This window comes from Diceros bicornis, chromosome 4 (assembly GCF_020826845.1).
Source record: "Diceros bicornis minor isolate mBicDic1 chromosome 4, mDicBic1.mat.cur, whole genome shotgun sequence".
Lineage (NCBI taxonomy): Eukaryota > Metazoa > Chordata > Mammalia > Perissodactyla > Rhinocerotidae > Diceros > Diceros bicornis.
In genome coordinates, this window is record NC_080743.1 from 34,465,938 (window position 1) to 34,489,377 (window position 23,440).

A 23,440-nucleotide genomic window follows, 5' to 3' on the forward strand; every position below is an offset into this window, starting at 1 on the left:
GGGCCGCAGCAGTGGAGTGCGCACACCTAACCACTTGCGCCACCGGGCAGGCCCCGAAATCAAATTTTTTACATCAAAATAAAGTCCAGCACGAATGCGTCTATTTTTCAAATATCAATGAACAAATTTTTATCAAAGGGATAACTAAAGGGTAAAAACTATATTAAGTGTATAATTTTCTCGTAGTTTATTAATTACTGTGAAATTAAAATAAACTGTGTCTATCAGTTTCATTTTAAAGTTATCTTAATTTTAAGCACTATCTTGCTTTAGCTCTTTTCATAAGTGCTTCTAGAGCATACTGTGAGAACAAAAGTGGTGTGAGTGGTGGCGAAGGTTAAGAACCACCGCTTTACATCATCTTACATTGCTTTCCATGTCTAGGAAGATGTTTCCTTTTAGTAATTCCTTCTAAAATCATTTGGACTTCTGCCCTAATTTTTATTAGAATTGGTTATAAAACATAAGTATGGTGACTATAGTTAATAATACTGTATTGTATATTTGAAATGTTGCATATTTAAAAATTGTTAAGAGTAGATCTTAAAAGTCTTCATCACAAGAAAAAAATTTTGCAACTATGTATGCAGATGGATGTTAACTAGGCGAATTGTGGTGATCACTCCCAATATATAAAAATATCGACTCATTATGTTGTACACCTGAAACTAATAAAATGTTATATGTCGATTATATCTCAATAAAAAGAATAATAGTTATTATTATGAAAATCAAATTAAATGAGCACCCAGAGAAATTGTAGTTTAGTATGACAAGTAAAATAGAAGTCCCAGCCCCCAGAGGAGTTCAACAGCTAAGGAGACCAGGAGAGGTGAGAAGATGTATGCAAGAGCCACATAAATGCACAGGTGCTCAGACGTGAAAGAGGACAGCTACCATGTGGATTATAGAAAATGTTTGGAGCTGTCAGAGCCTTGAGACGAGCCTGCAAGACTTCGTAAGGGAAGTGAGTCTTTAGTAGAATTTAGGAGAATTTGAGATTAAATATTTAAGAGGGCATGGTTGGCTAGACACTGGGAAGAGAAGAGAGGAGGTTGAAGATCTGCTTTATTGGAGCACATTTCTCAGCAGCTCCAGAGAGATGCTAAAAATTCTCACTTTGGACTAATTATTACACAAACTCTATGCAATCAATAGATGATTACAGAAGGATTGAGAGAACAGGAGTCACTCTGGGCTCATTAAAATAGGTTCTCATTTGTATGTGTCAGACATGTTTCACACTTCTTGCATAAGTTGTCAGTGTTCTGAAAGTGTTGGGAGAGAAAATGAGGGAGAGAGCGTGCTTATCCCAACATAAACCCCCAAATTAATCAATCAGCATTTACTCAGAATGTCTATGTTGTTCTAGGGCTATACTAACCACTGTAGAGGAGAATAAAAATTATAAAATTTATTTATTTAACAAACATTCACTGACTCAATATATACAAAATACTAAACTACAGGTTTAGAAGGAAAAAAGAGAAAGATGAATTAGATATGGCTTATAGTTCCAAGAAGCAAAACATCTTTTGGGAACAATAAGACAATCAAGGCAAAATGTAACATGATCTACAAAAGATCTCCACAGAAAGTCCTAAAAGATCACAAAAGTGGGAAAGATCAGGGAAGCTTCATCAGGAGGTTGCTTTTGTTTGAAACTTAGAGAATGGGAAAAGGGAGTACACATAAAAGGCTTTACTTCAGGAGACTATGTTTTAAGCAATACCATGTGGGCTGTGGTGTCCAGAGTGGAGGGTCTGCATAGGACCTACAGGAATAAGAGTATGTGAGATGGAAAAATTGGTGGTGGCCAGACCAAGGAAGCCCCTAAATGCTAGACTGGAGACTGAATACAATTTTCTAGGCAATGGAGAACCATGGAGCATTTTCGAGCAAAAGAGTGAAATGATCAAAATTGTGCTTCAGGAGAATTATCGCGGTGCAAAATTAAAGAATTGATCAGAAAAGGAAGATTTGAAGCCAGGAGAATTAGCCAGGAGGCTATTATAACATCACAGAGACGATGAAGAATTGAACAAAATAATGACAGCAGAGAAGGAAAGGAAAGGATGGATAGAAGAGAAATGACATGTGTCATTGCCCCAATTCTCTCCTATAGTTGGAAATACAAGATTAGAATCTATCAAATAAAACAGTTCATAGTGAAGCGCTAGATTGTGCAGTGCAAAATAAGGACTATCAGTGTTCAGAGAGGGATCACTGAGAGCTGGGGCAGCACAGATAAAATACAGAAATGTGAGATGGGAATGCATTCCAGGAGAGGGGAACAGCATGTAAGAAGGCACAGAGGCAGAATGAACATGGTACAAGTACGGTTCAAACAAGCTCCTCAGAGGAGAGGACACAGTCTGCAGAGGAGGAAACAAGGCTGTTTAGCCGAGACAAGGGGCTTATCCAGAGTGGTGGTGTATGACAGAAGAGCGAAGGCCACAGTAGACTTTTGCAGGAAACCAGGCATTTATTGATGCCAATGGAAATAGGGAAGAGACAAATACAAAGGAGCACACTTTCACTGGAAATTCAAAAGGTTGTGGAGACTAAATAGAAAGGATGAAAGTCATGAATAAATCCAAGACGATGACAAGATTTTTAGACTGAGTGGCTTGGACTATCTTATACTTTAATTAGTTCCTTCTTATTACTTACCAGTAAGATAGTGGAGAACCATTTATACAGTGTAACAATGAAGGAAAAGAAATAGCCAATTTAGGTTCATGTATTTCTCAACCTTTTCACACATAAAATAGAGGATTAATGCAGCACACTAGGGTAAACTAAAAGGAAATTGACGGCAGCTGTATAAAACTTGGTGGGAAAAATTAATTACATCTTTATAGTATGTAAGCATGAAGACAAATCAACTTTTGAGGAAATACATTAAATATAAAGCTTCCAAATAAAATCTATTCAATTTTTTAATGAAAAACTCGAGCTTACTTACATGAATATATTTTGTACAGGGAATGGCTACATACATTTTCAGATCAAAATTTTAATTTCGATCTCTTTAAATTCTTGACAGTGACCACGGAAGAGAAACTTCACGCAAGTAGGTGATAAAATTCTAAAATCATTGCTTTACAATCGTTGAAAATATAATAACTCTTAAAATTATATTGAAAGGCCGGCCCCATGGCATAGTGGTTGGGTTTGGCACATTCCGCTTTGGTTGCCCAGGTTGGTGGGTTCGGATCCCAGGTGCGGACCTACACCACTCATCAGCCATGCTGTGGAAGCAACCCATATATAAAGTAGAGGAAGATTGGCAACAGATGTTAGCTCAGGGCTAATCTTCCTCAGCAAAAAAAAATTATACTGAACGAATCCAACAGCACTGCTTTCATTGACAAAAGTAATGTTTAAATTTCTTATTGTAACTCAGATGTTATAAAATACAATATTTTTGTATCAAATGTTTCCAAACAAAAATTATGCTCTTATCTGAAGAATGTGCATGCATTTTCAGCACAGTTGCCATGCAGCTGACTGGGGCACCACATAAAAGACTCATTGGTCACCCACGGACAGACTTAACAGATATACAACAGAGGTATTAGCCACCACCTTTAGCTGCACCCTTGAGGAGACTGCTGGGTCTCTCCCCACTCTCACCCCAACAGGCCACACCTGGGGCTGTGCCCAGTGCCCTTGGGCAGTAACATGTCCTGTAGATGACTGTCCAGATGGTAAGTCCAGTGAGTTTCCAGGTGATGGGCCTTCTTCTTGTTCAGTGCCCTGGGGTGGAGCAGCAAATGCCGATGCTACTCTTCCGTTCCTCTGGCTTGCAGCCCTCTGGGCACCGTGTCAGATGATGCTCCACCCCAACCAGGATGCTTGCTACCAGAAGCAACCTGCACTAAAGTTCTTGCATAGACTCTGCCATGCCCCTGAAAAGATAAACATGTTGAGGAACAGTTGTAATCCATTCCCAACATGTTAACATGCCAATGCATACCCACAGCAAAGCTCTGCAATGTAACTTTTTGTTTTGTTCCTATGTCACTGCCGTGGGATTTCCTGGGATAGCCAATATTCCCAGAGCAAAGACGTGTTCCTGTGGAACGGGGCTCATTAGAATTGTGTAAATCACCTTCTACCATGCCCTGACAGGGAATCACAGGGGACCATGGTAGGCAAAAATCACTGATAGTAAGAAAATGTAAAATCGGATTAAAAAGTATCTCCTACCAGAAGAATACTGTTAGGTTAGATTTAAAAAAAAGGGTCTTAAGTTAATCTTTTAGCAAATAAGTGTCTTGTGATCTCTTTGAATTAGGTAGAGGTTTTGGTTGCAGTCACAGAAGTGGACTCTGGCTAAATTAATGTGGGAAGAAAGAGAGATAGAAAGAGAGAGAAACAGAAACAAAGAGAGACAAAGGCAGAGAGAGAGAGAGAGACAGAGACAGAGAGAAAGATAGAGAGAAGAATTTATTTGAGAGGATATGGGGACGCGCCAAAAGACAAAAGAAAGGAGAAAAGCCAGACTTCTGAAATGAAAGGAACAGGGCAGTTCTAAGAATTGAAGGACCAGTATTAATTGCTGTTGCCTCTGCTTCTTCTGTGAATCAACACCGAGAATTTTCTTTCTTGGTCTCACTCCCCTCAAGATTCAAATTCCTGAGGAATAGAGTCCAGTTGTTTAAATTTGGCTTACCACCCGGCCCCACCACCCTCTTGACCTGGAGAGAGCTGGAGCCAATCGCAGGCCCGGCTTTGACTGTGAGAGTGGGACTGTTCATCATGAAAGTTCAAGAAACTGTCACAAGAAGAAGGAACAATGAATCTTGGACAAACAGAAACAACACATGTCCACTTTCTCATTCTAACTCCATTTTCAGGCGAGGAAACCAAGTCCTGGAAGGAAAATACTCTTCTCCACAGCCACGTAATTAGTCAATGATGAGGCCATAACTAGACTATCACTTTCTCATCTTCTAGGACTTTCCTCATTTCAGTACTTTTGCTGTCTCACACATCTGCATATTCAGTTCTTTTAAATCTCTCTCTCTTAGGAAAATGCAGTAAAATCTTACATTGTCTCCTGGAAATGCTGTGGAGTGGGCTGATGTCTGGGAAATACATGACTAAATTAAATATACTTCTTTATGACCTTAAAAGTAAATGTCATACAAATATCCTGAGGATGAATAGTTGCCCAGAAGCTGAAAAAGAGTTTGTATTTGGCTGTGGGCACCCAAAACCAATACATAGGAAAACTGCTTCTTTTTTATCTCAGGAGTCTGACAGTTTTAATGATGATGTCAAATGCATTCGCAGTCATATTTTTTTCCAGATTATTTGTGCTGTGAAGTACTCTGTCTCGTGAAATGTCAGAGTGCTGCTTTTTCAGTGGGTGCCATTTTTTTCCTTTGAATGCCCTGGAACAGAATTTCCACTGAAAATACTCAAGTTCTGCAAGGCACATTAAATCGTATTTTTATGAGGACCTGCAACAAGCATACTTGAAGCAACATTTAACATACAAGTTCTGCCCTTGGCCTAAACCTGGATTTACATGGTGAAGGTGGGATGGAGTGTATTTTTTAGTTCAGGAATGTCCTCTAGTAGCCTCAGTGCTGTAAGTGGCTTTAATGTCAACTCATCCCAAGGCCTTCCTTGGCCACCAAACTTAAGAAGTTTCTCATAGCAATTACAATTGCATCCTAATTGTTTCTTAGTAGTGTATATCACAAGACGTAATTATATGTTTGTTAAGAGAGGCAGTATGTAGCCCTTAATATCACAGAGCTTGGAGCAACCTACTGGGTTCCAAATCTCAGCTTCACTAATTATAGTTGTTGCCCTTGCACACAATAGCTAACCTCTTTGAGTCTCATTTTCTTTAACCAAAAAATGTGACAACAATGGTACCCAGTTCTTAATGATGTTGTGAGAATTAAATGAGGTAACATGTGCAAAGCATTTTTAATGATGTCTTGTCCATAGTAAGCATTGTGTAAGTGTTTTCTATGGTTAGACTAATTTATTGTCTATGTCTTTCTCCTCTCCACCTGCATTAGACGGTGAGTTCTGTTAGGGCAAGAACCATATTTATTCTTTTCTCCAATGGGTATCCAGTGAGAAAAGTGCCTCTTACATAGTGGGGGTCATTCAATATTTGTAGGTTGAGTGGATGGACAGATGAATGGACAGACCAATTTCATAATTCACCAAGTGCTTTCACATATGTTGTCACATTTGAGCTAAAGAGCATTGCTATCAGATGGTGCTAACACTTCTCTCATTTTACGTATTAGGAAACTGAAGCTTGGAGATATTAAGTGACTTGCTCAAGAGCAGAGCTCAAGCATAACAAATCCTGGGTTCTAACTCAGGTCTTCTGACTCCAAATCTCATTCTCCTCTGGTTCATCTTTTTATTTATTTATTTTTTCCATCTCAGAATCCTATCCACAAGATTTTTCTATAAAATAGAGAAATAATTTACTTTGTTCGTTGTGTTGTTTTGAGCATCAAAAGTTAAAGTAGGTAAAACACAACAGACTGTTTACCAGCGTAAGCCACTGTTATTTAGTATTTAGAGGATTGCATAACGTAGCTTGATTGTTTTGTGAAAGGATTTTAAACGGGAAAAAGAATATTTAAAAAAAAAAAAACAAGCAAGGGAGGGATAAAGATTTATAGTAGGCATTGACTTTGAATTTGGAAGCATTTCCTGATTCCTGACCAGGAGGTCAGGTCAAGCTGGTAAGGTCTCCTAGAGAGGAAAGGAGAGTAGTCTTCTGATGTTTCGATAATTTCTTGAATAATTGAGGTGTGATCAGCATGCATCTCTGATATTTTATCACATATTTTCAGCTCTCAGCTAATGAAATTAGGGAGCTACAATTTTAGCCTTATGTTTTATTTCTTCTTTATACAGAAATGCTGACTATCCAGGAAGATAAATTCAGAAATTTTCTAACTTATTTTTTTACCTCTACCAAGAATTATGAATTTTTTTTAGGTACTGAAAAAGTTGAAAAAAGAAAACACACACATACAAAGTAACTTTGGTAGTAATGAGAAGCATAGTTACCGATTAATACCATGATAATTAACAAACAGAATCAACTAACAATTATTGAACATTTAGCATGTGGAAGAAACTATGCTACATGATTTTATGTGCATCATTTAACTTAATTGATTCATTCATTTCTTCAACAAATATTTACTGAACACCTACTATTTGCCAGGCACAGTTCCAATTACTAGACATACAATGATGAAAAAGTGCTTGACCTCGTAGAGCTTACATTCCAGTGGCAGAGAAAAGCAATGAAAAAACTGACCAAGAAATACGTGATAAACTATCAGATAGTGAGAAATTCCATAAAGAAAAATAAAATAATGTGAAAGAATAAAGAGTAATGGAGGCCTGGGGTGATAAATGTCACTTAGGTGGAGTGAGTAGTCAAAGAAACCTTCCCTGAGGAGCTTAAATATGGGCAAAGGTGTGAACTAAGTGAGAGATTAAGCCATGCAATGTTGGCAGAACAGCATTCCTAGACAAAGGAACAATAAGTGCAAAGATTCTGAGGCACTAAAAAGCTGGACTGGGCTTGCCAGTCAATATGGCACAGAGCAAGATGAATGAGGTCCATGAATCAGGCAGGGTCCTTGGGTAGGGCTTTGAGGAACAGGTGAAGAGTTGGAATCTTCTCCTGAATGTGATGGAGAACTCTTGGAGGGTTTGGACAGAGGATTGACACAATTGGATTTATTTTTTTCTGGATGCTGCATTGGGAATATCACAGGGGTAGCAAGAGTGGAAGCTAGTAGAACAGTCAGGAGGCTATTGTGCTACTCCAGGCAAGAGATGGTGGTAGCTGTGGAGGGTGGGGGTGGGGGCAAGTAGTTAACTCTGGAAGATAACATAGTTCCCTTCTGATTACTTCCATTTTCTGAGCGGAAATAAGGGTTGAAGTCATTAGCTGAGAATGATGAGATTTGAAGAGAGCAGAGAAGGTGCGAGTTGGTCTTTGGAGTCAGAAAGTGAACAGACTATGGAAAAATACCAGGATTGTGGGGCAGTGGGGCCTATTTGAAGTCTGTGGTCATGAGTCTAACTTGAGACAAGACCACGTGGTCGTGTAATCCATTTTCAGTTGTTCCGGTAAGGGCAAGGAACTGGGTTTAACTGGGGCTGGGATTTTGCCAGGTGAGTGTGGTGAATAGGGAGGGGGAAAGGAGGGATTATATTGCTGGACTCTGGAAAGTGAGGGCATGAGGCGGTAGTGGCAGTGAAATGTGGACATTGGCGAATTGGATTTTCCCCAGGCTGCCAAATATCTATTGCACTATGCTATGGACTGAATGTTTGTGTCCCCAAAAATTTGTATGTTGAAACCCTAACCACCAATGTGCTGGCATTTGGAGGTGGGACATTTGAGATGTAATTAGATTTAGAAGTCCTGAGGGTGAGGCCTTCATGATGAGATTAATTTCCTTATAAGAAGAAAACAGAAAGGCAGCGCTCTCTTTCTCCATCACATGAGGATACAGGAGAAGGCCGCCATCTGCAAGTCAAGAAGGGAGTCCTCACCACAACCTGACCATACCCGCACCCTGTTTGTGGACTCCCAGCCTCTGAACTGTGAAGAAGAAATGTCTGTGTTTAAGCAGCCCAGTCTACGGTATTTTGTTATAGCAGCCCCAGCTGACTAAGAAAGAGTAGCAAACAAACAAGTGAGCTGGAAAGTGGGGTGGGAATTGGCTTTCATGTGCTTGAAATAGAGACTTTGGAAAGGTTGGAAATGGCCTGGGGCATGTAACCATTGAAGTGGGCTACCTTTATTAGTATAATACAGTGTTTTATATTTGCTGGGTGTTTTTCTCCTCTATATCCCTTGACACTTCAGAGTTACCAAAATAATCACAAAATTGAGACCAGCCGTACACACCACCACCAAGATGAAGGACTTAATTTAGGTTAATGTCTGAAGAAGTGCTTCCTTTACAGTTATGACTGTAATACTGACGCTGTTTTGGGGGTGTGATGGTGAGGTTAGAACACCTCCTGGTCTTCGGGGTAAACGAGGATGCCCACACATCTGCCTCCCTTGATGCGGGAAACCCTCACCATTCCCAGACAGCCGAGTGTTTATCAGCAGGTGCATCAGTGTTTTGGGAGCCAGGGAGTCCCCTGGCAGAGAATCCTCAGAAGGGGCTGTCACTCCTGGCTCGAAGCCAGCTCTCAACGAGTTCCCACCGCGGCCTGCTTCTCAGTATGGGATCTAAGTTTTAATTTCGCACAGTTAAGAAGTCGGTTTTCACAGCTGAGGGTCAGTGCGCAGAGGCTGGGCTTCTGCTCTCCGACAATCCTGAAGTTAGTGTTCCCAGAGCGACCCGGGAGGCTTCCCAGGGGGCTTGGGTGCCTTTGCTCCTCGGGCTCACTGCTGCAGAATCCGAGGGTGCGTTCCCATTTTCCGATTCTTGACGTCAAGCTCCGAGAGCCGCGAAGCCTCGCAAGGGCGGTGGAGAGGAGAGGGAGGGTGGCAGGGAGGAGTAGCCATTGCAGCAACAGCTTGGAGGAGGGAGCTGGACGTCTCTCCGCGGAGAAAAACAGGGAGCGGGAGCCAAGGCAGGGGAGGTAGAGGACCTGCCGGCTCGGGGAGCCGCTGGGTTGCTGCAAAGAGGGGCGGGGAGAGGCGGGGGCGCTGCATGCAGCGCGCTGGCTCCAGCGGCGCCCGCGGGGAATGTGACATCAGCGGCGCCCGGCGCTTGCGGCTGGAGGAGGCAGCTCGCCTCGACCGCGCCGCGCACACCTCGCCCGGGAGAGGACGCGGACCCGGGCAGGCGGCCGGGATGTCGGCGAAGGAGAGGCCAAAGGGCAAAGTGATCAAGGACAGCGTCACCCTCCTGCCCTGCTTTTATTTCGTCGAGGTGAGTTGGCCTTGGCATAATGCAGATCCTCCGGGCAGCTCCGGGGCGAATTCGGGTCCTGGACGGTGCTGCAGGCGTGGAGACAGTGCCAGGGCGCCCGCCGCTGCCCCAAAATGCCTGACCCTCCCCCTGACCCCCAGGTTTCCCGGGAGCTCCCCCGAGCGTGCCTGAGAGTGCCTGCCGGCCCGGGGTGATTACCACTATCGGTGTCGCTGTTAGGTGGCCTGTAGGGAAGGGATACCTGTGTGAGTGAGTGTGGGGCTAGTTCCCTGGCCCTCCTGTCGCGCCTGTGTGCACAGCGTCCGTGGCCCAGAGGGGCCATGATGCCGATATTCGGGATTTGTGTCTTCAGTGTGCGAGTACATATCTAGAACTCTGTGAGCTTTTGATGAGAAATTAAATGCACACAACCATGCCCGGGGTGTATGAGGGCTGGGACTGTTTATGTAGTATTAAGATTATGGATTGCTTTATTACAAAATAAAAACAAAAAAATCCTTCCCTTATAATTACTATGGTGCTCACATCTGCTTCTAAAATTGGGTCTGCATCTCTAGGCATCAATCTATTGGCCTTTTTCCATGGTTAGCAAAAATTATATGTATACACATACATATATATGTGTATATATACACATATGCACATGTAGTACGTATGTGTATATATATTTTTAAAATAAGTGACATCATCTGATTTTGCATGATTTGTACATGTGCATTTATTCTGTGCCGAGCAGTATTACAGATAAACAGATTAATATGCACATGTATTCATAGTGAGCCTCTAACTTACCAAAATGCAGTATTTAAGGGAGGAACAATTTATGGGTGGGTTATAAAGATTGACAGGTACAGTGATTCCATGCACTGTGGTCCATTGCTTTAGGAAGACATTTTTAAGCAAGAGATTTATTAAATCATAGGTAGAAAAGAGATATATTGGACAGGTTTAGTGAAATCGGGTGGTTTTAGGCATGAAACTGTGTTCTGTGTAATTAGAGCCTGTATTGCACAGAGAATTATAAGATTGTTGCTGAATTATAAATATCCCTTCTTGGCCATCTTTTCAGCCAAATATGGAGGTTTAGCACTTCCGAGTATAGGTAGTAGATTCTGTATCTGATGATTGTGAGGCTTAACTGTGTTCAGGGATATTCACTGACTTGAAACTTGGGGGAAGGGACATTGTCAGACTGTTCTTGTAGATAACAGTATACTTGCAAGTTTCTCTTAGGTGTCACAAATTTTAAAAATGGTTTCAGATTTAAGAAAGATGTATATGACTTGCATAAATCTCAGAGAAATGATGGGTGATTCTTTCATCCATGACACATAGAAAAGAAGAAAAAAAAATTGTCCTGTTTATTGAAAGTAATTAATGGATTCATTTATTTTTGCTCTTCCTCTGTGCACAAGGAATTTTGAGGCCATGGTTTAGGTGATTTTGTTGAAAGATAATAAAGAGTTTTCTCAAGAAAAATGTGGGCAGCAGAAGATTCCATGATGAAAAGGGTAAAGGAATAGAAAGATGGGATACCTGCCTTCAAGTTAAATCCTATCAGGCCACTTGTCGCATAGCTAATCTACTGTGGTTTTGTACGAAAGCGCTTTCATTCACATCCGGATCTATTACATCTGTCTAGGAAAAATCAGTTAATTGCTGGGTTGCACCTCTAGGACAAAGCACACCTGAGGTCAGCTAAAAGCTGACTACATATGGATTGTAGGCATATGGCTTCAAGGACAATACTTTCATGAAAGAGGATGCAAACAAGAGAATTAAGGATGTACCTTTAAAGAATCTATGTGTGTACTTGCGAGATACTCTTAAGAGGAGTACGTATCCCTTAATCTAGAATTTTAAAAGTAAAAATGCCTCATAATGCATTTGAAATGTGTCTCTAGGAATAAACATCTCACAAATGTTACTTCTTCTCTGTGAGTGGAAATAGCCCCAAATCATTACATTCACTTTGACCCATTCAGATACTCTCTACTCCTTAGCAGGGCAAGCTATAGAACAGTTACTTGAAGACAATTCATGGAGTCGGAATGAGTATTTGTGACATTATGTCTTGAGGGGTAACAGACTCCAAAGGGAGAGCACAAAATTGAATTGCAAATTATCTCACTGGAACTTAAATGTATGAGGAACCACTAAAGAGCCTCTAGAAAATGGAAGAAGACATTAGTACACCAATTATTTAAGGAGTTGACAGGATGTAATACCCAGCTCCTTTGGAATGACTCATTTTGAAGCTGGTGAGAATGAGCTTTATATCTCCTTTGGAGGATGAATAAATATAGCATGAATTAACATTTCAGTAAAATGCTGTAGAGTAATGACACTTTGCTGTACAACAGTCTCCCAAGACCTTAGTAATTAAAATGGAAAAGTGAAACATGAGTGAATCGCCTTCCATCACATATCAGCCCAAAGCACACATTTCAAGCCTTCTCTGTTACTTCAGACAATAATTTAAGTAACAAAAAGAGGCATAAAGGACCAGATCTTGAGGAGAAAACAAAATCTCTGGGTCTCAAGTCAGTCACGCCATGGATAATTTAAACTTTGTCTTTCTTCATGGAGTTCCAGCTGTCTTAAATTGCTATTCACGAGAGGTATGAGATATGAAGAAACTTTAACTGGGAAAATGAGGGGAAAGCAACTTTCATTTGGACCATAGAGGGCTGATGTCAAGTTAGAGTGAATGATGGCAGGAAAAATGGCAGCATGCTTAACCGGGAAAAACTTGGGCCTTACAGACTGGTTGACCTGGTTCAAACATCACCTATGCCGCATACTACTTGGATAATTCTGGCCGAGTTACTTCTCTCGTCCTAGGTTTCTTCATATATGATAGAAATTATATGCTATAAATATAAATAAATATATTTTTATATAATATAAATTATAATACCCATATCTTAGACTATTTTATGAGGTTAAGGCATGTAAGACACCAAGCATCATGCCTGAGATAGCGTAGGAACTCGAGATGTGTTAGTTCCTTTCCTCTCTCATAACTGCCCTTGACCTGAATGGATTATTTTACTTCTAGGCTGGTCTTAAAGGATCAAGTACTGACAAGGTCTAACTTGGGAGTTCCCATTGTTCAGAAGAAGCCACCTCCTCCCCAATGCCTAGAAGTGGTTTGGGTTCCAGAGCTTTCCCAAAATGGACCTATATTAACAGACCTGAATGGGGAGAGTGGAGTGCTCTTTACAGCTTGTACAAGAATAATGGTAATCATTTATGAAGCGCTTAATATGTACTAAGAATAATGCTAAATGCTTTACATGCACATCTCATTCAGTCTTCAAATATTCTCGTTAAATAAGAGGCCATTATTATCCATATTCAAAGAAGAAGAAACTGAAACTCATAGAAGTTGAACAACTTGCCCAGTTTTATGAAGCAAGGTCAGAGGCAGAGCCAGGTGTTAACTCAGAGCACATGCTCTTAACCACTGAAATAACTGTGTCTCTCAAAGTGTTGAAAGAGTATTCACATAGGCAAAGTTACTTCCTGTGGTTTCCCACTGGTAAAAATAGGAAGATGTAGTCCAAGGTGAGGGAACATTTACAAAGCTGATGCAGTTTTGCCTGACAACAGCCCAGTTTCCTCAGCTGAGTTCCTCCTCCACAGGGCGCCTCTACGCACAAGAGTTGGTGGACAGAGTACATTCCCCATACTGACTCACTAGTTAGTGGCTAGTGTCCCCTCAAGAAGTCCCCATGACTAGATGCAGGGAAAGAGTGGGGATGCTGGCAGCCCATTTGCAGAGTATCGGGTATCTGTAATTTAAATCCCTGTGGGCTTGAGGCTGAGGTGTTCAGCCCCTAAAATGAAGTAATTTTGTCCCAGTTCACTAACAAACTCAACGTTAAACAGACTAAGTTAATGGACAGAAAGAATTCTTCTTACATCTTTGGTTTATGCTGCCAATTGTCTATTGACAAAGTAGTTTATGGTTGACGGTAGTTAAATATATTGATGTTACATGGTGACACGAAAAACACACGATGATTTCCAGCAGTTTGGCATTGTTCAACTTGGGAAAAGAAAAGTCAAGTTGTGAAAGGAACTCTCAAATAAGCATATCCAAGGCCTTATCAGGTTGAACAGAAAATCAGGTAAAAAGGAATGTTCCACTGAAGAAAAGATGTCTCATGCCTTTAAAATTCCAAAGCACCCTCCAAGTGATGGTTGTATCACTTACAGTGGCAATGGCAGCTAGCAGCATACCTAGAATTAATAAAAAGGTCTTTCAAGCTTAATAACCCAATATTGTTTGTGATAAGGCTGGGTGTCTATGTGCCAAATGCATTTCCTTTATGCAAAGTATTATAATGGTCCCACCTGTGCTCAGAGTCACAATTTTATTTTCATTAGTCATCCTGTTCAAAGATATGAGTTCACCTTGATTCAGTATGTAATATAAACAAATGATAAATTACTTTTTAAGCCAAAAAGATATAAATTCTTAATAAATAAGCAGGAAAGAGATCCTTTCATTTAAACGCTCTGCTTTATGGCATACATTTTTAACACTAATCTAATGTTTACTTTAAGGAGGTAGAAGAGCTGTGTTTGACCTATATGCAAAGAGATTTTTATAGGGCTATAGATACAGAGAGTTTGAAATTTCTTACTTCTCATATACAAACACACACACCTGCACACATAGGCAGGCACAAACAGAGAGTGAGAATATCATCTCTCTCTCTCCAATAAGCATAAAATAATAGTTTCTGAAGCATTATGGATTCATAATATTTTAAACACAACAGACTTGAAATTATACAGAAATTATTCACTAATGTGAATGTTGTGCTTAACAACGGATATGTTTTAGGATTTTGTTAATGCAGGTTATTTGCTATAGGGTCAGTAAGTAGACAGTGTGTTCAGGAGTAAAAGCCATTGTTTCTCTGCTGCTGTCCTACCCAGAAAGTTCAAAAAGCCTTTGAGCAAATGTTCCCTGGTGAGTTCAGTCTGAACACCATGCCTTGACATTGTGGTGTCTTGACAAAACCTTAATACGATTTTTGTTTTCTTCCCACTAGAAGGTGTCCACAGTTTATTAAATGTAGCAAAAATTAATTCACAAGATTTCTGTTCTAGGTCATGTTCTATGAGAAAAATTACATAACTCATTTGATCTTCTTGCTGGGAAATAGCGCTAGCTTATTTTCTTTTCCACAAACTTTAGCATCAGTAAGAAGTACAAAACCACAACATTTCTGCATTGCACATACCAAAAGAGTAGCTGTAGATTTTTTCCCTTTTCTAGAAGGCATAGAGAGATAGTCTGCTCAAAGTACTCCAAACCCGGCCAACAGAGATGAGCTAACAAATTTTTCCTCCTCTTTTAGAGTCACAATGTACAAAGACCTTTGATGAAAAAGAAGAAGGAAATAGAAAAGATAGATTATAGATCCCTAAATTTTAGAGAGACTAAATGAGAACATTTCCACAAATGCCAAGACCAAGTACTGAATATAGAACCTGCTATAAGGGAATTCTGTACTATTCCTAGGGACCGTCACTATCTTACTGTGTCTCCATGGCCAAGTCACTCAAAATGTTCTTTGTCCTACTTTTCTCTAACAGGAAAAAAGAAATAGTTGGCTTCTACCAACCTTGAAGAGACATTAATAATAGTGATAATAATAGTAATAAGAAAGAATAGTTTATTTCAAGCTTCCTGTATGAGGCAGACCCTGTGCATACATTATCTTTATTCCTGAGAACTACCCTAGAAGTATTAATTGCATTAAGGTAGTACCACAAAGGCGTTACTATCCTTATTTTTTAAATTAGCAAATTGTAGCGCAGAGAGCTAAGTATCTTTCTGGGGATGTACAGCAACTGAGTGAGGGAGCCACGATTTGAGTGCTGGTCCATCTTGCTCTTGCATGACCGTTACGCCACTCTCCCTCACACATGATTCTAATGATAATGCTAAACTTAATGATGAAGTGGGATGAGGAGACCTGCCATTGCCATGCCTTGGCTAGCTGTGTGGTATCTGAAGACATGTCCTTGGAAGATGTCTGCTTGGGGCTTTGTCTGAGTTGTGGAATAGAATTTTCCTCTTCGTTCAGCTGCTGAGCTTGGCTTTGTTAGTGCTATCTCCTACTTAGAGTAACTGATTTAATTCTGACATGGATGTGTAGATGGCGCAACAATTGTCAACCGAAAAAGACGCTTCCTTTGGGAAAGTACAGATGGCACCCATGAGTTTCCTGCAGAGACTGAATGAGGAGCTACAAGTGGAGTGAGAAGGAAGAGTGAGAACTGAAATAAGGTTTAGATAAGCAGAATCTGTAGGTATATGAGAATGATAGAACATGCAGGAAAGAGTTGCGAGGAGATAAGAGAAACAGAGAGAGGCTAGGCCAAGGAGGATCAGGACAAAAAGTGTAAGAAAACAGAAGGTAGGATTGAAGTGCATGGGAGGGTAATGGGCATCCAACCTGTGAGCAAACCATGGAGACTCCTTTAGGCATTTGGGTTGTCTAAGTTGGCTTGTTAAATAAAAAGCATTTAAGGCACAATCGTTACTGTTTATGTTGGGACTGTATTACAAATATTACTCACACCAGATTTCCTCCCAGCATATGTATATAGGATAGGCTGCTTCTCAAGCAACCTCTCCAAAAAAGAAAAAAAGTGAGGAAATGTCTTATTACAGAATTAAGTCTAATAAAATCATGTACTCCAAGAACATCTGGTTTGATTCTTCTATCACAAATGAGCAAATTGTGGCTTGAAAAGGTTAACTGAGTTATCTAAAGACACACTATAGTTAATACCAGATCAGGAACAGAACATAAATCTCCTGACTCCTGTTCTAGCGCTTGTTCCTAATTATTACTATTTCTAGAATTCCTTTTATTAGAAAGTTTCCCCCTGGATTATAACACTTCAAATACAGGTCATTCTAATTCTACATGTGAGCAAATTGTGCTAGCTGTTTGAAAGTTATATCTAAATACCCAGGGTACACATTTCATGACATAAACATTGCATTAAACAACACGTTAAAGCAATTGTGAATGGATCTTCTGCTTTTCCAAATAGTTGGCTCTTCAAAAAGCATGGTTACAACTAAAGATCATAAGATTAGAGGTACTGTTTTTCTTTCTTTTTTTTTTGTGAGGAAGATCAGCCCTGAGCTAACATCTATTGCCAATCCTCCTCCTTTTTTTCCCCAAAGCCCCAGTAGATAGTTGTATGTCATAGTTGCACATCCTTCTAGTTGCTGTATGTGGGAAGCGGCCTCAGCATGGCCGGAGAAGCGGTGTGTCAATGCGCGCCCGGGATCCGAACCCGGGCCGCCAGTAGCAGAGCGCATGCACTTAATCGCTAAGCCACAGGGCGGGCCCATATTTTTCTTTCTTATTGCCTAATTGCCCACCTATAACTTTACAATTACTTCCCTTGATATGAGGTCTCTGACAGGCAGTAAAGGAAAGAGGAAACATTGTAAGGAGTATGAATGTAATTTAAATCATTGGTAACAAAATAACTTTAAATTTTCTATTACAGTTTAATGTGATTTTTTACAGACATTATCTCATTTGATCCTTTAAATACAACTGAGGAGTAGATATTAACTCTGCTTTACAAATTAAATAACTGAGACTCTAGGAGGTCCAAGAATTTGCCTAAAAACCAAGTAGTGCTATTCTCCCATGTTGGCCACAAGACAAAAAAATGTTTGTATTTAAACTGTGAAATGTCTAATTATGAGCACCTCAGCTTTCTATGGTTTCTTCTAGAGTTAAAGAAATGTAGTTTCAGATAACTATGGAATGGAGTAATTTCCTCATGATCAAGTGGATTTTGGAATGTGGAAGCCAATGACAGAAATGCTAATTTTCACACAATTAATGTTGAGATGTTTTTCCTGTCAGTAATTAGACACTGAATCAATTACCCCTTAGGTCCATTACTGTTTGGTTGTTTTTTAATCACAAAACATTTATGTTAACAATATAAAGAAGGATAATTGCTTCCTCATTTCTGTAACAAGATGGCTTCTGTATATTCTTCTAAAACTATTAGACTATTTAGATATAAATTAAAATGAATTGGAAATACAGGAAATTAAAATCAGTGTATTTTGAAGGAAAGGTAAACAAGGTATCAATATGTTTCACAGACTGTTGTTTGGGAGTGGGAACCATGGAAATATATGTGGATATGTTGTCTACAATTTGATGTCCTCACCGAGAGCCTGTGCTATGGGATTGCTTTAGAGGTAAAACTTGCATTTAATAAAGTTCTAATCATGCTTCAGAAACTGAGTCCTCATGGATAGAGTCCAAAAGAGACCAGTCTTATATTGAGTACTCTCCAAAAAAGGGGGCTAAAATGAAATATCAGGGTATAATCTGTTTGTACGTTCATTAAAATTCATTTATTTGTTGAATAAATATTTATTGATTGCTTATTATGTGTCTTTTGGTTAAATTAATGGAAATAATATGGAATCATTACTGGCATACTTCCTAGTCCATAGTAGAATTTCAATAAATTTTCACCGAATGGATGGAGTAAAACGGGACTAATAATTATGAACATAAATTTTTCCTTAGCTTTCTTTTTTCAGCTGGTGGAGACATTTTTATTTGTAAAGTAAGTGATGATGAATGTCCCATCAAACGTGTTGCTCTGCCTTTTGGATTATTTAACAATTGAAGATGAAATCAATCTTCAAGGTCTATGAGTCCTCATTTATTAATTATGCTTATGCTCATTTTATGATCTAGGGCATACTTGTGGATTATTTGAGATTTGAGACTTGAAAGAGAGGGATCATTGAAACAAACAAGCTGTAGTTTTAATTTTCTTTTCTTTAAAATTTTTTATTTTGTGAGGAAGATTAGCCCTGAGCTAACATCCTTCCCCAATACTCCTCTTTTTGCTGAGGAACACTAGCACTGGGCTAACATCTGTGCCCATCTTCCTCTACTTTATATGGGATACCGCCACAGCACGGCTTGATAAGTGGTGTGTAGGTCCCCTCCTGGGATCTGAACCTACTAAATCCAGGCCACTGAAGCAGAGCACTTGAACTTAACCACTATGCCACCAGGTCAGCCAGTAGTTTTAATTTTCATAGAAAATTATTTTAGTTACATAAGGCACACGTGCTAGAAAAGACAAATTTTTGTGTTTATGGTAGAACAAACCATTAGATATCCATTTTTTGTTCTTATGAAATAATATAGCTTTTTTTTTTGCCATGCTTATTAGTCTACTTATTAGCTTTGTAATCCTGGGCAAGTAACTCACTTCCTCTGAGCCTCAGTTTCCTCGTTTGTAAAATGGTGAAAATATTGTGGGCACATTAGTTTTTGTAACCCTTTAATTATATAAAAATTATATAATATGGCTACCAATTTCTAATGGGAACTCAGTGCCTAGTAAATGAGTTTTCTCTTTCCCTTTTACTTTTTTTTGTGTGTGTGTGAAGAAGATCAGCCCTGAGCTAACATCCAATGCCAATCCCCCTCTTTTTTGCTGAGGAATATTGGCCCTTGGTTAACATCTGTGCCCATCTTCCTCTACTCTATATGGGACGCTGCCACAACATGGCTCTACAAGTGGTGCGTCAGTGCGTGCCTGGGATCCGAACCTTCAAACCCTGGGCTGCCAAAGCAGAGGGCACGCACTTAACCGCTACACCACTGGGCCGGCCCCTCTTTCCCTTTTACCAACACCCATCCCTCATGTTGTCTAAAATAAACTTTCTATGTGGCTTTAGATATTACTAGATTCCCTGGAAAGGCATTTGTTTTCCTGATTTTATTTTTGTATCATACATTTAGGTATGTTTTATAATGTGCATACAATGATAAAGTAATTCATTATAATGTATAAATATATAAAAACAAATGCTTCTTGGAATGCACGCTCATTGTTTATCCATTGAGGTACACACACACTCACCAAATGAAGACCACTTGCCTTAAGTACCCTTACTTGACCTAGTCAGTGGGAAAGAATTCACATTTACGGAGCATCTTCTATATGCTAGTGTAACACTCTACTGCAAGTCCTTGCTCTAAGGATGTTAACAGGCCCATCCTCTATGAGATCCTGCCATTCTTATCTTTTGAGAGTTCTGTGGTACCATGTATGAATTTTTCAGTAGCAGGGGCTGTCCAGTACAGATTACATATCTTCCCCTCTCTCATTACAGCCATCCATAGAATAAAGAAAATTATGTTCTCCAAAAAATAATGAATGAGTCAAAGGATAGTCCAATCTCTGGGAATAAGTGACCTCATTTTGGCCATTAGGGTGAGATTCATTAGAATTTTTTCTTTAGGGCAGTTAGAGACACCCTAAAGAATTAATAGGCTTTTTGCCTCTTGGGTAATGATCTGGAGATGCTTGTACTGTAGCAACTGAGATTTGAGTGATTAAAACATGGAGAACTTCCACCAATAAAGATTTTGGTATAGATCATAAGTCTTATTCATGGGAAAACTGTATAAAAAGATGGGCAGCAGTCTGTTATAAACTGTATGCTATACAGAGACAAACATTTGAAACTCTTGTACCCTAAGTTCTCATTTGATTTCTACCTTCCAGTTGAATTTTAGATGTATGAAGAAAAATTATTTGATGATGCTAGAGTCTTCGATATTTAAGTCTTACACATACATGATTATTTCATGGATAATATTGGTTCTAGTGACTTTTTAGAAGGTTAGACCAGGAGATAATTAAGGAAGAGTTCCTCTTTTTTTGTTGTTGTTGTAATATCATTGGTTTATAACAGTGTATAAATTTCAGGTGTACATCATTATACTTCTATTTCTGCATAGATTACATCATGTTCACCACTCAAAGACGACTTACAATCCATCACCATACACATGTGCCTAATCATCCCTTTCACTTTCCTCCCTCCCCCCTTCCCCTCTGGTAACCACCAATCCAATCTCTGTCTCTATGTGTTTGTTTGTGGTTGTTTTTATCTTCTACTTATGAGTGAGATCATATGGTATTTGACCATGTCCCTCTGACTTATTTTGCTTAGCATGATACTCTCAACGTCCATCCACGTTGTCACAAATGGCTGGATTTCATCGTTTCTTAGGGCTGAGTAGTATTCTATTGTGTATATACACCACATCTTCTTTATCCATTCCTCCCTTGTTGGGCACTTAGGTTGCTTCCAAGTGTTGGCTATTGTGAATAATGCTGCAATGAACACAGGGGTGTTTTCATGTTCTTTGGATAAATACCCAGCAATGGAATAGCTGGATCATATGATAGTTCTATCCTTAATTTTTTGAGGAATCTCAAAATGTTTTCCATAGCGGCTGCACCAGTTTGCATTCCCACAAGCAGTGTATAAGTGTTCCCTTCTCTCCACATCCTCTTCAACATTTGTTGTTTCCTGTCTTGTTAATTATAGCCACTCTGAAGCGGAAGGAGGTGATATCTCATTGTAGTTTTGATTTGCATTTCCCTGATAGTTAATGAGTTCCTCTTATTATTCATTTGTTAACTCCAACTTCCAGAACAATGGAAATAGTGGGGAACAGATAATAGGTTCTCAATAAATTTGTGTTGTATTAATTATTGTGATGGTCTATCAACTTAATTAATGGGGATGGGGAGATAGAGCCTGTACTGAACCTCAGCTTTGGTCTTGGCCTTGGCCTCTGTCTTCTCCGGCTAACTCTGAAGGATCCTTTCAGTCCTGTTCAGAAACAGGGGAAGAAATTGCTAAGACTTCAGTGCCCAGATGCATGTTCCAAAGTGTCTAAGAAGGGCCAAGTGCAGCACCTCCTAGAAGATGCCTGCTTTATGGGGCTATGAAGACTTTAAGATCTGCTCGTTCCAAAGCTCCTGGCACACCTGACTCAACAGGCTCTGTTTCTTCCTCCACCGCCTTACAGAGGTCAGTGCAGCAGAGTAGAGGAGAGAGAGGGAGTAGGAGATGACCCAAGAAGCACAAACACCTTAGTGAGCTGCGCCTCGGTCCCACATTCTTTCCTGTGTTGTTTCTTCATTTTCCATTCCACATTAAAAATCACAATGAGGACAGCAGTTTCCAATCTAGGCAGAAGCTGTTTAGCATAACAGAGGGGCAGAGACTGAGCTTGGGTGAAGCAGGAACTTTCCCTTCTCCGAGAGCAAGATAGGGCTGCTTAGCTCCGCATACCAAAGGGGGTGTATACACACACACATATCACACACATGTATATGATCTCATTTCCTCTTTTACTCTTGGTTACATCACTTACCTTTCCAACTTTTTGTGCTGGGCAAGCAATCCATCAGTAGTTAGACTTATTCATTTAAGATTTTAGTAATAAACTGTGCTTCTTTTTCAGATGTACTTGTATCGCATGTTACCTTGTATTTGGTTTGTATATTTGTTCATATGACTTTTTGATGCATCTCACAGTAAAACACATAATACAATCATTTTTTAGATGGTTAGACCGGGAGATAATTTAATTTAAATTAAGGTAACTTAATTGAAACACAGCGTTAAGACATTGGACAATAAAAGTTATTAACTGTCCCACATTAACAGCCCCCCTTCAATATCTTTTTTATATGCATCAATGTCTTTCAAAGACACATTGAAGTAAATAAGGTCTTAGGCAGTCTTGGAAGATCTTTAACCTTCAAAGCGGGCTCATAATGTGCACCTAAGTACATAGGAGACAAGCTTGGGAAGAGAGAGTGGCTCATGATACATTGTTAAGTTCTCATCTCCAAAATTAGATTAGAAATCCCTTGTCTGGATAATTTATAGGTCAAACAAAATACATCAGGCACATAGTATACATTCAATAAATATAAATAAATTGGTTAATTATTACAGACTAGAAAATATAAACATTTATAGTGCTTAAATAAAATGGCTTAATGATAAATTTGATAAATGATAAATGACTAAATGATAAATTTAGTAAACAACTTGAACAAAATAGTTTCAAAATACTGATGTCTCTATTTCAGTAATTTCTTTGAATATAACATAAGATTATATGTCACTTTAAATCTCAAAATCAGAAATTTTCTTCTTTTATTCCATATCTCAAATGCATAATTTTTAGTTACATCTCATCTCCCCGACATTATTGCAGTGTCAGTGTTTTTTTCCCTTAACTTCTATTTTGTTTGATGTTAAGAAATATGTATTGGACCCCAAAGGTACTATGTATTTCCTTGTAAAACCATTCAGGTGAAAATATATATGCTTTCTGTATATGAATAAAATAATCCCACTAATAGTGAAAATGTAATTTAATCTTAGTGTATTAAGATCTTACTTTTTTTAGGAGACATTAAAAAGTACATGCACAGTACCACTCACAGGAGAAATTGCAGGAGAAATGGCATTTATAATATAGGAAGAAAAAATTTACTTCTTATTGATTTTATTTTTGTGATTTCTCAATGTCTTTGGGAAGGCAAAGGTCAGTGGTGGAAGTTTTTAGCAAGAGGCAGTAGGTATAATGATTATAAACATGAAC

The 23,440-nt window shown here is 39.3% G+C and overlaps 1 protein-coding gene across 1 annotated transcript in view; it reads left to right on the forward strand.

The window, feature by feature from the left end:
- The first annotated feature begins 9,727 nt into the window (after positions 1-9,727).
- Positions 9,728-23,440, forward strand: part of PLPPR4 (phospholipid phosphatase related 4) — a 44,079-nt gene continuing 30,366 nt past the window's right edge. Inside the window, exon 1 of the mRNA XM_058538611.1 lies at positions 9,728-9,914. Within this exon, the coding sequence (XP_058394594.1) occupies positions 9,837-9,914 (78 nt within the window). The 5' untranslated portion in view covers positions 9,728-9,836. The remainder of the gene's footprint in view (positions 9,915-23,440) is intronic.